At 34.9% G+C, this 16,368-nt stretch overlaps 1 protein-coding gene across 1 annotated transcript in view; it reads left to right on the plus strand.

Annotated features, from left to right (window-relative positions):
• The first annotated feature begins 647 nt into the window (after positions 1 to 647).
• LOC133577598 (semaphorin-6D-like) overlaps positions 648 to 16,368 on the plus strand; it is a 28,713-nt gene continuing 12,992 nt past the window's right edge. The window contains exons 1-5 of the mRNA XM_061931598.2: positions 648 to 797; positions 9,542 to 9,601; positions 13,756 to 13,922; positions 13,996 to 14,101; positions 14,200 to 14,257. Coding sequence (XP_061787582.2) covers positions 13,802 to 13,922; positions 13,996 to 14,101; positions 14,200 to 14,257 — 285 coding nt within the window. The 5' untranslated portion in view covers positions 648 to 797; positions 9,542 to 9,601; positions 13,756 to 13,801. The remainder of the gene's footprint in view (positions 798 to 9,541; positions 9,602 to 13,755; positions 13,923 to 13,995; positions 14,102 to 14,199; positions 14,258 to 16,368) is intronic.

The raw sequence follows: 16,368 nt of genomic DNA on the forward strand, positions 1-16,368 counted from the left end.
TATAAGTGTGTAAAATAAATAAACATAAATAATAATATAAGTGTGTAAAATAAATAAACATAAATAATAATATAAGTGTGTAGAATAAATAAACATAAATAATAATATAAGTGTGTAAAATAAATAAACATAAATAATAATATAAGTGTGTAAAATAAATAAACATAAATAATACTATAAGTGTGTAAAATAAATAAACATAAATAATAATATAAATGTGTAGAATAAATAAACATAAATAATAATATAAGGGTGTAAAATAAATAAACATAAATAATACTATAAGTGTGTAAAATAAATAAACATAAATAATAATATAAATGTGTAGAATAAATAAACATATATAATAATATAAGTGTGTAAAATAAATAAACATAAATAATAATATAAGTGTGTAAAATAAATAAACATAAATAATACTAAAAGTGTGTAAAATAAATAAACATAAATAATAATATAAGTGTCTAAAATAAATAAACATAAATAATAACATAAGTGTGTAGCATAAATAATAATATAAGTGTGTAAAATAAATACACATAAATAATATTAAAGTATGTAAAATAAATAAATAATAATAAAAGTGTGTAAAATAAATAAATAGTAGACGCTTGTTGCGAAAGCTCTGTGCTGATTGGCTGCAAGAAAGAGGGCGTGGCCTGCAGACGCCGGGCTGGTCATTGTGTGCGCGAGCAGCACGACGTCTTCCTTCCTACCTTCTTCTCCTTCGCTCTTCGCGGACGTCAAAGAAGACTTCCGTCTCATGCCGCCGTCAGCGCGGACGTGCACGCGCATAGGTGAGTACTTGCCCGGTGCGCGCGTGCGTGCGTGTGTGTGTCGATTGAAGCCTCGAAATGTCGGCGTCAGCTGTCAATCAAACGCTCCGGCCCCTCCCCCACCCGAGAGGAGAGGCTGACGTCATCAGTCATTTGTCGACGGTGAAGGAGTCAAAGGTCACTTCCTGTCTGCACGGCGTGACCCCGCCCCCTGGAATACAAAACGTTATGCTAATGAGCGGCAGAAGGGGCGGGGCTTCCCGTAGTAGACGTACTATATGCAGTATTAAGAGGAAGTGCCTGTCAAAATAAAAGCGGGCGTTTTTTGAAGACAGGAAGTAGTTTCCTTTGTGCGAAAAGAGTTTTAATCTTTTGGGGATTAAATCCCCCCCCAAAAATGAGGGCGCCTCTCTCTTTGGCCCCTCCCCCCCCACCTCCTGCTGATGTCAACGTGTGGGCGTGGCCTAGAAAGGAAGTCCTCGTTTCCTTCCTCGCTGAGAGCTGATTGGTCGAGGACATAATCTCGTTGATACGCTAATTAGCTTAAGTGCTCCCCCCCTCCCCCCCTCCTCCTCAAACCATCAATTCTACTTCCTGCAGTCGCCGCCTCTCTTCGCTGATGGACTTTCTCCTCGCCATCCTAAACTTCCTTTGACAACAAGCCCCGCCCCCTCATGCCGGAGTGGTTTCCGGGCAGCTTTTTCCGGAGCTTTCCTTCCCTAATTCCTGCGCTTGATCCCTTAAAAGCGGCTCAACGGCGAGCGAGCGCAGATTTATTCCAGCCCCGCCCCCTTTTGTGGCTCCGCCCTCTCCGAGTTGGGTGCAAGACATTCGTTAGCATTCGGATACTAGCATGCTGGCTTTTTGGCTAATTTTACAGGTAAATATTTTGTTACGTGACAAGTGCTACCTGTTAGCATGCTAACGTTAGCATGCTAACTATTTTTTTTTAAGCTAATTTTGTATGTATGCAGCTTTTGAAAGTGCGTATACATATTGTGGTACTTGATACATGCTAACGTTAGCATGCTAGCGTTTTAAGTATATTTTGGTACTAGACACACGTTACTGTTAGCATTTTTACCATGCTAACATTAGCATGCTAGTTTTTTTCAAGCAAATTTAACAGGTATACACTTCAGTGTATACATATTTTGGTACTTGATGCATGCTAATGTTAGCATGCTAACGTTTTAAACACATTTTTCAGGTACCCACCTAAGTGTAATGTATGTTGACACCTACAGTTGGCATTTTAGCACTCTAATATGAGTATGCTAGCTTTTTTAAAGCTAATTGTGTAGGTATACACCAACCATATTTTGGTACTTGATACATGCTAGCGTTTTAATTATATTTTGGTACTAGACACACATTACTGTTAGCATTTTACCATGCTAACATTAGCATGCTAGTTTTTTTCAAGCAAATTTAACAGGTATACACTTCAGTGTATACATATTTTGGTACTTGATGCATGCTAATGTTAGCATGCTAACGTTTTAAACACATTTTTCAGGTACACACCTAAGAGTAATGTATGTTGATACCTACAGTTGGCATTTTAGCATTCTAATATGAGTATGCTAGCTTTTTTAAAGCTAATTGTGTAGGTATACACCAACCATGTTTTGGTACTTGATACATGCTAGCGTTTTAAGTATATTTTGGTACTAGACACACATTACCGTTAGCATTTTACCACGCTAACATTAGCATGCTAGTTTTTTTCCAAGCAAATTTAACAGGTATACACTTCAGTGTATACATATTTTGGTACTTGATGCATGCTAATGTTAGCATGCTAACGTTTTAAACACATTTTTCAGGTACACACCTAAGAGTAATATATGTTGGCATTTTAGCATTCTAATATGAGTATGCTAGCTTTTTTAAAGCTAATTGTGTAGGTATACACCAACCATGTTTTGGTACTTGATACATGCTAGCGTTTTAAGTATATTTTGGTACTAGACACACGTTACTGTTAGCATTTTACCATGCTAACATTAGCATGCTAGTTTTTTTTCAAGCAAATTTAACAGGTATACACTTCAGTGTATACATATTTTGGTACTTGATGCATGCTAATGTTAGCATGCTAACGGTTTAAACACATTTTTCAGGTACACACCTAAGAGTAATATATGTTGGCATTTTAGCATTCTAATATGAGTATGCTAGCTTTTTTAAAGCTAATTGTGTAGGTATACACCAACCATGTTTTGGTACTTGATACATGCTAGCGTTTTAAGTATATTTTGGTACTAGACACACGTTACTGTTAGCATTTTACCATGCTAGTTTTTTTCAAGCAAATTTAACAGGTATACACTTCAGTGTATACATATGTTGGTACTTGATGCATGCTAATGTTAGCATGCTAACGTTTTAAACACATTTTTCAGGTACACACCTAAGAGTAATATATGTTGGCATTTTAGCATTCTAATATGAGTATGCTAGCTTTTTTAAAGCTAATTGTGTAGGTATACACCAACCATATTTTGGTACTTGATACATGCTAGCGTTTTAAGTATATTTTGGTACTAGACACACGTTACTGTTAGCATTTTACCATGCTAACATTAGCATGCTAGTTTTTTTCAAGCAAATTTAACAGGTATACACTTCAGTGTATACATATTTTGGTACTTGATGCATGCTAATGTTAGCATGCTAACGTTTTAAACACATTTTTCAGGTACACACCTAAGAGTAATGTATGTTGATACCTACAGTTGGCATTTTAGCATTCTAATATGAGCATGCTAGCTTTTTCAAAGCTAATTGTGTAGGTATACACCAACCATGTTTTGGTACTTGATACATGCTAGCGTTTTAAGTATATTTTGGTACTAGACACACGTTACTGTTAGCATTTTACCACGCTAACATTAGCATGCTAGTTTTTTTCCAAGCACATTTAACAGGTATACACTTCAGTGTATACATATTTTGGTACTTGATGCATGCTAATGTTAGCATGCTAACGTTTTAAACACATTTTTCAGGTACACACCTAAGAGTAATGTATGTTGATACCTACAGTTGGCATTTTAGCATTCTAATATGAGTATGCTAGCTTTTTAGAAGCTAATTGTGTAGGTATACACCAACCATGTTTTGGTACTTGATACATGCTAGCGTTTTAAGTATATTTTGGTACTAGACACACGTTACCGTTAGCATTTTACCACGCTAACATTAGCATGCTAGTTTTTTTTCAAGCAAATTTAACAGGTATACACTTCAGTGTATACATATTTTGGTACTTGATGCATGCTAATGTTAGCATGCTAACGTTTTAAACACATTTTTCAGGTACACACCTAAGAGTAATGTATGTTGATACCTACAGTTGGCATTTTAGCATTTTAATATGAGTATGCTAGCTTTTTTAAAGCTAATTGTGTAGGTATACACCAAACATATTTTGGTACTTGATACATGCTAGCGTTTTAAGTATATTTTGGTACTAGACACACGTTACTGTTAGCATTTTACCACGCTAACATTAGCATGCTAGTTTTTTTTCAAGCAAATTTAACAGGTATACACTTCAGTGTATACATAAGTGTGTGTACATATTTTGGTACTTGATGCATGCTAACGTTTTAAACACATTTTTCAGGTACCCACCTAAGAGTAATGTATGTTGATACCTACAGTTGGCATTTTAGCATTCTAATATGAGTATGCTAGCTTTTTTAAAGCTAATTGTGTAGGTATACACCAACCATGTTTTGGTACTTGATACATGCTAGCGTTTTAAGTATATTTTGGTACTAGACACACGTTACTGTTAGCATTTTACCACGCTAACATTAGCATGCTAGTTTTTTTTCAAGCAAATTTAACAGGTATACACTTCAGTGTATACATATTTTGGTACTTGATGCATGCTAACGTTAGCATGCTAACGTTTTAAACACATTTTTCAGGTACCCACCTAAGAGTAATGTATGTTGATACCTACAGTTGGCATTTTAGCATTCTAATATGAGTATGCTAGCTTTTTTAAAGCTAATTGTGTAGGTATACACCAACCATGTTTTGGTACTTGATACATGCTAGCGTTTTAAGTATATTTTGGTACTAGACACACGTTACTGTTAGCATTTTACCACGCTAACATTAGCATGCTAGTTTTTTTCAAGCAAATTTAACAGGTATACACTTCAGTGTATACATATTTTGGTACTTGATGCATGCTAATGTTAGCATGCTAACGTTTTAAACACATTTTTCAGGTACACACCTAAGAGTGATGTATGTTGATACCTACAGTTGGCATTTTAGCATTCTAATATGAGTATGCTAGCTTTTTTTTAAGCTAATTGTGTAGGTATACACCAACCATATTTTGGTACTTGATACATGCTAGCGTTTTAAGTATATTTTGGTACTAGACACACGTTACTGTTAGCATTTTACCACGCTAACATTAGCATGCTAGTTTTTTTCCAAGCAAATTTAACAGGTATACACTTCAGTGTATACATATTTTGGTACTTGATGCATGCTAATGTTAGCATGCTAACGTTTTAAACACATTTTTCAGGTACCCACCTAAGAGTAATGTATGTTGATACCTACAGTTGGCATTTTAGCATTCTAATATGAGTATGCTAGCTTTTTTAAAGCTAATTGTGTAGGTATACACCAACCATGTTTTGGTACTTGATACATGCTAGCGTTTTAAGTATATTTTGGTACTAGACACACGTTACTGTTAGCATTTTACCATGCTAACATTAGCATGCTAGTTTTTTTCAAGCAAATTTAACAGGTATACACTTCAGTGTATACATATTTTGGTACTTGATGCATGCTAATGTTAGCATGCTAACGTTTTAAACACATTTTTCAGGTACCCACCTAAGAGTAATATATGTTGATACCTACAGTTGGCATTTTAGCATTCTAATATGAGTATGCTAGCTTTTTTTTTAAAGCTAATTGTGTAGGTATACACCAACCATGTTTTGGTACTTGATACATGCTAGCGTTTTAAGTATATTTTGGTACTAGACACACGTTACTGTTAGCATTTTTACCACGCTAACATTAGCGTGCTAGTTTTTTTTCAAGCAAATTTAACAGGTATACACTTCAGTGTATACATAAGTGTGTGTACATATTTTGGTACTTGATGCATGCTAATGTTAGCATGCTAACGTTTTAAACACATTTTTCAGGTACCCACCTAAGAGTAATGTATGTTGATACCTACAGTTGGCATTTTAGCATTCTAATATGAGTATGCTAGCTTTTTTAAAGCTAATTGTGTAGGTATACGCCAACCATATTTTGGTACTTGACGCATGCTAGCGTTTTAAGTATATTTTGGTACTAGACACACGTTACTGTTAGCATTTTACCACGCTAACATTAGCATGCTAGTTTTTTTCAAGCAAATTTAACAGGTATACACTTCAGTGTATACATATTTTGGTACTTGATGCATGCTAATGCTAGCATGCTAACGTTTTAAACACATTTTTCAGGTACCCACCTAAGAGTAATGTATGTTGATACCTACATTTGGCATTTTAGCATTCTAATATGAGTATGCTAGCTTTTTTGAAGCTAATTGTGTAGGTATACACCAACCATGTTTTGGTACTTGACGCATGCTAGCATTTTAAACACAGTTTTCAGGTACACACCTCAGCGTAATATATTTAGGTATCTTACAGTTTGCATTTGAGCACGCTCTATGTTTTAGCTAATTTAACAGGTATACATTTTGGTGAGTATTTCACCATGCTAACTGTATGCAGGTTATTGTTGTCATGTTTGCATAGTACTGTTAGCATGCTAGCTTTTTTTTGTTGGTATTTTTGCAGGTGTACGCCTCAGTGTCGAATATTTATTGCATGACAAATGCTACCTGTTAGCATGCTAACATTGCTAAGCAAGTTTTTTTTTTGTGCTAACTTTGTATGTAGTTATAGTTTAGTCCTTGATGCATGCTAACATTAGCATGCGAGCATTAAAACAAAAACAAAAAATGAGGTACACACCACAGAGTACTATATTTTGGTACTTGACACATGTTAGTTAGCATTTTACCATGCTAACATTAGCATGTACATTTTTTTTAAACTAATTTAACAGGTATACACCTCCGTATCATATATGTTGTTATTTCACTGATGCTAACTGTAAGCATGCTAGCTTTTTTTTTTTTTTTTTAGCTAAGTTAGCTCATATTTTTGTTACTTCATGCTATCTGGCCATTGTGCTAACTGTTAGCATCTTCAGCATTCACACAATATTTCTACCCAAGTTGCATTTTTGTGCTCGGTGTCGTCGTCGCGCGTCAGGAAGTAGGTCGGCAGCTGTGCTTTTATTTTGAAAAGGAGAACAAGGTGGAACTTTTTGTTCCTGATGTGGCCGGTTGGTCTTTGTCGTGGCGGCGTGAGGAGGCGGAGCTTCCTGGAGCGACAGGAAGTGAACCCTGAAACCTTTCTGGGCCTCAAAGAAGCTCAAATCTCAGACATCGCCGACGGAAGATTAGTGATGTGTGTGTGTGTGTGTGTGCGTGTGTGTGTGTGTGTGTGTGTGTGTGTGTGTGTGTGTGTGTGTGTGTCTCAGGTGTCCTGCTGTGCCGTCAAATCACCGCTAATCGGATCCTGTTTAGCTTTTTTAGCGTCTCATCTGTCATGTTTCCTTCCCAGCATGCTCGGTGGAGTGTGTGTGTGTGTGTGTGTGTGTGTGTGTGTGTGTGATGATGTTCACCTGTCCACAGGTGTGTTTGAGTCCTGTCAGTCATGGGGCAAGTGGACCCCCCCCCCCCCCCCCGTGTGTGTGTCATGTGACCTGAGCGAGTGCGAGCAGATGGCGGCTGCTGGTTAGTCCTGCTAGCGGATCAAAGGAGCTTTAAGAGATTTAAGATGTGAACGCTTAAGTGGGTGAAGGTCAATCATAAACAAACATAAATAATATTATACATGTGTCAAATAAGTTCACATAAATAATAATATAAGTGTGTGAAATAACCATAAATAATAAGTGTGTAAAATAAATAAACATAAATAATAATACAATCATTGTATTCCGTTTATATTTACATCTAACACAATTTCCCAACTCGTATGGAAACGGGGTTTGTACAAGTGTGTCGAATAAATAAACATAAATAATAATACAAGTGTGTAGAATAAATCAACATAAATAGTAGTTGTCCTAATAGGTCAAACGAGTCAACAGATGGATTTCTATTCAAATGATGATGATGATGTCATGACATTCATATGACGATGATGTCGTGACATTCATATGACGATGATGTCATGACATTAATATGAAGATGATGTCATGACATTCATATGATGATGATGTCATGACATTCATACGACGATGATGTCATGACATTCATATGATGATGATGTCATGACATTCATATAACGGTGATGTCATGACATTCATATGACGGTGATGTCATGACATTCATATGACGGTGATGTCATGACATTCATATGACGGTGATGTCATGACATTAATATGAAGATGATGTCATGACATTCATATGATGATGATGTCATGACATTCATACGACGATGATGTCATGACATTCATATGATGATGATGTCATGACATTCATATGAAGATGATGTCATGACATTCATATGATGATGATGTCATGACATCCATATGATGATTTCATGACATTCATATGATGATGATATCACGACAATCATATGAAGATGATGTCATGACATTCATATGACGATGATGTCATGACATTCATATGACGATGTCATGACATTCATATGAAGATGATGTCATGACATTCATATGAAGATGATGTCATGACATTGATATGACGATGATGTCATGACATTCATATGACGATGATGTCATGACATTCATATGAAGATGATGTCATGACATTCATATGAAGATGATGTCATGACATTCATATGACGATGATGTCATGACATTCATATGACGATGATATCATGACATTCATGACGGTGATGTCATGACATTCATATGACGATGATGTCATGACATTCATATGAAGATGTCATGACATTCATACGACGATGATGTCATGACATTCATACGACGATGATTTCATGACATTCATACGACGATGATGTCATGACATTCATATGACGGTGATGTCATGACATTCATATGACGTTGATGTCATGACATTCATATGATGATGATGTCATGACATTCATATGATGATGATATCATGACAATCATATGAAGATGATGTCATGACATTCATATGATGATGATGTCATGACATTCATATGACGATGATGTCATGACATTCATATGACGATGATGTCATGACATTCATATGACGATGATGTCATGACATTCATACGACGATGATGTCATGACATTCATACGACGATGATGTCATGACATTCATATGACGATGATGTCATGACATTCATATGACGATGATGTCATGACATTCATATGACGATGATGTCATGACATTCATATGACGGTGATGTCATGACATTCATATGACGGTGATGTCATGACATTCATATGATGATGATGTCATGACATTCATATGACGATGATGTCATGACATTCATATGATGATGATGTCATGACAAGAACATTAGATTTGAAACAACGTTGGCGTTACTATGGTGACAGGACACGTCACATGATCACTCAGCAAAAAGATGGGCCTTCGTCATGACGATGATGATGATGATGACAATATGCACTGTGGTTACCATGGAGACATTGTTGATGAATTGAAGGTTTGTGTGTTGCAGCTCCACTGAGGGGGTCAACCCCCACCTGCCACCGTCCTCACCACTTCCTGTCAGCTGACGGTGAGTCCATAACATCATAATAATAATAATGATAATAATAATGATGATGATAATAATAATAATAATAATAATAATAATAATAATAATAATAAAATGTGTCATAGGTCATGTTTGTGGAGGAGTTGAGTTGATCAACATAACGGCAGCATGGTGGTTCCCAGTGATTCATGACAATAATAATGATAGTAGTCATAATAATGATAATAATAATAATAATGATAGTAGTCATAATAATGATCATGATAGTAGTCATAATAATGATAGTAGTCATAATAATAATCATGATAGAAGTCATAATAATAATAGTAGTCATAATAATAATCATGATAGTAGTCATAATAATGATAGTAGTCATAATAATGATAATAGTCATAATAATGATCGTAGTCATAATAATGATCATGATACTAGTCATAATGATAGTAGTCATAATAATGATCATTATTGTAGTCATAATAATGATAGTAGTCATAATAATGAACATGATAGTAGTCATAATAATGATAGTAGTCATAATGATCATGATAGTAGTCATAATAATGATAGTAGTCATAATAATAATCATGATAGTAGTCATAATAATGATAGTAGTCATAATAATGAGCATGATAGTAGTCATAATAATGATAGTAGTCATAATAATGATCATGATAGTAGTCATAATAATGATAGTAGTCATAATAATGATCACGATAGTAGTCATAATAATGATAGTAGTCATAATAATCATGATAGTAGTCATAATAATGATCATGATAGTAGTCATAATAATGATCATGATAGTAGTCATAATAATGATCATGATAGTAGTCATAATAATAATAGTAGTCATAATAATGATCATGATAGTAGTCATAATAATAATAGTAGTCACAATAATGATCATGATAGTAGTCTTAATAATGATAGTAGTCATAATAATCATGATAGTAGTCATAATAATGATCATGATAGTAGTCATAATAATGATCATGATAGTAGTCATAATAATGATCATGATAGTAGTCATAATAATAATAGTAGTCATAATAATGATCATGATAGTAGTCATAATAATAATAGTAGTCATAATAATGATCATGATAGTAGTCATAATAATAATAGTAGTCACAATAATGATCATGATAGTAGTCTTAATAATGATAGTAGTCATAATGATCATGATAGTAGTCATAATAATAATAGTAGTCATAATAATGATCATGATAGTAGTCATAATAATAATAGTAGTCACAATAATGATCATGATAGTAGTCTTAATAATGATAGTAGTCATAATAATCATGATAGTAGTCATAATAATGATCATGATAGTAGTCATAATAATGATCATGATAGTAGTCATAATAATGATCATGATAGTAGTCATAATAATAATAGTAGTCATAATAATGATCATGATAGTAGTCATAATAATGATAGTAGTCATAATAATGATCACGATAGTAGTCATAATAATGATCATGATAGTAGTCATAATAATGATAGTAGTCATAATAATAATCATGATAGTAGTCATAATAATGATAGTAGTCATAATAATGATCATGATAGTAGTCATAATAATGATAGTAGTCATAATAATCATGATAGTAGTCATAATAATCATGATAGTAGTCATAATAATCATGATAGTAGTCATAATAATGATAGTAGTCGTAATATTGATCATGATAGTAGTCATAATAATGATAGTAGTCATAATAATCATGATAGTAGTCATAATAATGATCATGATAGTAGTCATAATAATCATGATAGTAGTCATAATAATGATAGTAGTTATAATAATGATCATGATAGTAGTCATAATAATGATAGTAGTCATAATAATAATCATGATAGTAGTCATAATAATGATAGTAGTCATAATAATAATCATGATAGTAGTCATAATAATGATCATGATAGTAGTCATATTAATGATAGTAGTCATAATGATAATAGTCATAATAATGATAGTAGTCATAATAATGATAAAATAATGATGATAGTAGTCATAATAATGATAATAATAACGATAGTAGTCATAATAATGATAATAATTATGATAGTAGTCATAATAATGATAGTAGTCATAATAATGATAATAATGATAGTAGTCATAATATTGATAGTTGTCATAATAATGATAGTAGTCATGATAATGATAATAATGATAGTAGTCATAATAATGATAGTAGTCATAATAATGATAATAATAATAATGATAGTAGTCATAATAATGATAATAATAATAATGGTAGTAGTCCAAATAATGATAATGATAGTAGTCATAATAATGATAATAATGATAGTAGTCATAATAATGATAATAATAATGATGATAGTAGTCATAATAATGTTAATAATAATGATAGTTGTCATAATATTGATAGTAGTCATAATATTGGTAATGATAGTAGTCATAATAATGATAATAATGATAGTAGTCATAATAATGATAATAATGATGATAGTAGTCATAATAATGATAATAATAATAATAATGATAGTTGTCATAATATTGATAGTAGTCATAATATTGGTAATGATAGTAGTCATAATAATGATAATAATAACAATAGTAATAATAATGGAAACAATAATATAATAATAATAATATTGATAATAATAATAATAATAATAATAATAATAATATGTGGTGGTGGGTTTGAATCCCTATTTTTTTTTAAACTTTGCTCACAGTTTTCCCAGTCAGTTTTGTCTCTGAGGAGAAATCTTCTTTAGGATAGTTCAGTGGCTTCGACTGTTGGCTCGCAGTAAAGGGTACTGGGTTCAATTCCAAGGCGGTGTTGGCTCGCAGTAAAGGGTACTGGTCAAATTCCAAGGCGGTGTTGGCTCACAGTAAAGGGTACTGGTTTCAATTCCAAGGTGGTATTGGCTCGCAGTAAAGGGTACTGGGTTCAATTCCAAGGCGGTGTTGGCTCGCAGTAAAGGGTACTGGTCTAATTCCAAGGCGGTGTTGGCTCGCAGTAAAGGGTACTGGGTTCAATTCCAACGCGGTACGGGCTAGTCTAATTCCAAGGCGGTGTTGGCTCGCAGTAAAGGGTACAAGGTTCAATTCCGAGGCAGTTCAAATGATCATTTACAATCCCTGAAGAGTCAGTTTTGCATCCTGCTTTACTGACACATCCCATGACTGTACTCAGTGGTCAAACCTGTTGGCTCCCAACAACAGTTACTGGGTTCAAATCCCTGTCCGATTGATCAGTAACTTAGAGTCAGTCATTTATTTCACTTCTATTCCCTACGGGTGTTGTGTTTAGTCCATCAGTAACTTAGTCAGTCATTTATTTCACCTCTATTCCCTACGGGTGTTGTGTTTAGTCCATCAGTAACTTAGTCATAGTCATTTATTTCACCTCTATTCCCTACAGGTGTTGTGTTTAGTCCATCAGTAACTTAGTCAGTCATTTATTTCACCTCTATTCCCTACGGGTGTTGTGTTTAGTCCATCAGTAACTTAGTCATAGTCATTTATTTCACCTCTATTCCCTACGGGTGTTGTGTTTAGTCCATCAGTAACTAACAAAGTTTCTGCCGTAAGAGATAGTGTTTTGTTTCACTTCCATAGTGGTTTAGTGAGACAGGTTCCACAATGAACTATGTCATTAAGGCCCGGAATCTTCATCCAGGACCACCCGGGATAGCTGAGTGGGTAAAGCAGCCAGGGACTGGGTTCAGGTCCATCAGTCACTTACAAAGCTCCAGCTGAAGGAGTTAGTTTTTGATCTCATAGCTTACTGAGACAGCTTCTCAATGAAATATGTCATTGGGGCCCGAGTTCTGTACATGTGAAGACCAAGGATAGCTGAGTGGTTCAAGCAGCTAACTCCCAATCAAACGGGGCCTGGGTTCAAATCCCAGTCAAGTGGATTAGTACCTTGGAAAACTCCAGCTGGAGGAGTTAGTGTTTTATCTCATACTTTACTGTGAAGATGTCCCAACTGTGGTCACACTCTAAGTCCACGTTCCAGACTGGTGTCCATGTTCCTGGCGTGGCGCACACACACTGAGTCCACGTTCCAGACTGGTGTCCATGTTCCTGGCGTGGCACACACACACACTTAGTCCACGTTCCAGACTGGTGTCCATGTTCCTGGCGTAGCACACACACACACTTAGTCCATGCTCCTTCTCTCCCCGCCTAGGCGACGCCCACTATGACCCTCTGAAGCCCGCCTCCTCTCCTGCAAGATGTCTGGCGGGCGACCAACGTGGACGCTGACCTTGCTGCTGCTGCTGGTGTCTTCCTGGTCTTCCTGCCTGGACTCTTTCCCAGCGGACCTGCAGCCAATCAGCGTGGTGGAGCGGGAGCGTGAGTAGCGGCGAGCGGCGAGCGGTGGGCGTGTCCCCGCTGTCAGCTCAGTCACTGTGTGGTCTCGCCGCAGAGTCGCGTCACTACGCCGCCTTCAGAGCAGCGCTGGACAACCACACACTCGCTCTGGACTACCAGGGCATGTTACGTGTCAACCACGTGCTCTTCATCACTGCCAGGTGCGCACACACACACACACACACACACACACACACACACACACACACACACACACACACACGACAAGGTAGTGAAAGTGTGTGTGTGTGTGTGTCAGGGATCAGGTGTTTGCAGTCAACTTGAGCACAGCAGCAGAAAACTTCATCCCTCAACTGGTGAGTCACTTTCTTCTTCTTCTTCTTCTTCTTCTTCTTCTTCTTCTTCTTCACAACTCTCCTCGGCCGGCCTGCTACTAGTAGAAGTATTGTAGTAGAACTATAGTTCTAGTAGTAATAGTGTAGTAGTAGAAGTATTGTAGTAGAACTATAGTTCTAGTAGTAATAGTGTAGTAGTAGAAGTATTGTAGTAGAACTATAGTTATAGTAGTAATAGTGTAGTAGTAGAAGTATTGTAGTAGTACTATAGTTCTAGTAGTAATAGTGTACTAGTAGAAGTATTGTAGTAGAACTATAGTTATAGTAGTAATAGTGTAGAAGTAGAAGTATTGTAGTAGAACTATAGTTCTAGTAGTAATAGTGTAGAAGTAGAAGTATTGTAGTAGTACTATAGTTATAGTAGTAATAGTGTAGAAGTAGAAGTATTGTAGTAGTACTATAGTTATAGTAGTAATAGTGTAGTAGTAGAAGTATTGTAGTAGTACTATAGTTATAGTAGTAATAGTGTAGAAGTAGAAGTATTGTAGTAGTACTATAGTTATAGTAGTAATAGTGTAGTAGTAGAAGTATTGTAGTAGTACTATAGTTATAGTAGTAATAGTGTAGAAGTAGAAGTATTGTAGTAGAACTATATTTATAGTAGTAATAGTGTAGTAGTAGAAGTAGTTGCCATAGTAGTAGCATGGTGATAGTAAAAATAGTAGTAGTAGCAGTCTGGTAGTAGTAGTAGTAGTAGTAGTATACTAGTACTATAGTAGTAGTATGGTAGTAGTAGTACTAGTAGTAGTAGTATAGTAGTAGTAGTATAGTAGTAGTAGTAGTATAGTAGTAGGAGAAGTAGAATAGTAGTAGTGGCAGTAGTATAGTAGTAGTAGAAGTAGTATAGTAGTAGTATTAGTATAGTAGTAGAAGTAGCAGTATAGTAGTAGTAGTAGTAGTAGTTGCCATAGTAGTAGTATAGTAGTAGTAGTAGTAGTAGTATAAGAAGTAGTAGTTGCCATAGTAGTAGTAGTAGTATAGTAGTAGTAGTAGTATAAGTAGTTGCCATAGTAATAGTAGTAGTATAGGGGTAGTACTAGTAGTATGGTAGTAGTAATATTAGTAGTAGTAGTATAGTAGTAGTTGACAATAATAGTAGTACTAGTAGTAGTAGTATAGTACTAGTATAAGTAGTTGCCATAGTAATAGTAGTATAGTGGCAGTACTAATAGAATAGTAGTAGTAGCAGTAGTATAGTACTAGTAGTATAGTAGTAGTAGTGGTAGTATAGTAGTTGTAGCATAGTAGTAATAGTAGAGTAGTAGTAGTAATAGTAGTATAGTAGTAGTTGACATAGTAATAGTAGTAGTAGTAGTATAAGTAGTTGCCATAGTAATAGTAATAGTAGTAGTAGTATAGTGGCAGTACTAGTAGTATAGTAGTAGTAGTAGTAGTATAGTAATAGTAGTAGCAGTAGTATAGTACTAGTAGTAGTAGTAGTGGTAGTATAGTAGTTGTAGCATAGTAGTAATAGTAGTAGTAGTAGTATAAGTAGTTGCCATAGTAATAGTAGTAGTAGTATAGTGGCAGTACTAGTAGTATAGTAGTAGTAGTAGTATAGTAATAGTAGTAGCAGTAGTATAGTACTAGTAGTAGTAGTAGTGGTAGTATAGTAGTTGTAGCATAGTAGTAATAGTAGAGTAGTAGTAATAGTAAAAGTAGTTTCCATAGTAGTAGCATGGGGATAGTAGAAATAGTAGTAGTAGCAGTTTGGTAGTAGTAGTACTATAGTAGTAATAGAAGTAGTTACCATAGTAGTAGCATGGTGATAGTAAAAATAGTAGTAGTAGCTGCAGTCTGGTAGTAGTAGTAGTAGTAGTAGTATAGTAGTAGAAGTAGAAGTAGTATAGTAGTAGTAGTAGTAGTAGTATAGTAGTAGTGGTAAGAGTAGAAGTATTGGTAGTTGCAGTCTGGTAGTAATAGTAGTATAATAGTAGTAGTCGTAGTAGCAGTCAGGTAGTAGTAACAGTATAGTAGTAGTACTAATAGTAGAAGTAGTTACAGTAGTAGTAGCAGTCTGGTAGTAGTACTAGTGATAGTAGAAGTAGTTACAGTCTGGTAGTAGTAGAAGT

Source organism: Nerophis lumbriciformis, linkage group LG37 (genome assembly GCF_033978685.3).
Source record: "Nerophis lumbriciformis linkage group LG37, RoL_Nlum_v2.1, whole genome shotgun sequence".
NCBI lineage: Eukaryota > Metazoa > Chordata > Actinopteri > Syngnathiformes > Syngnathidae > Nerophis > Nerophis lumbriciformis.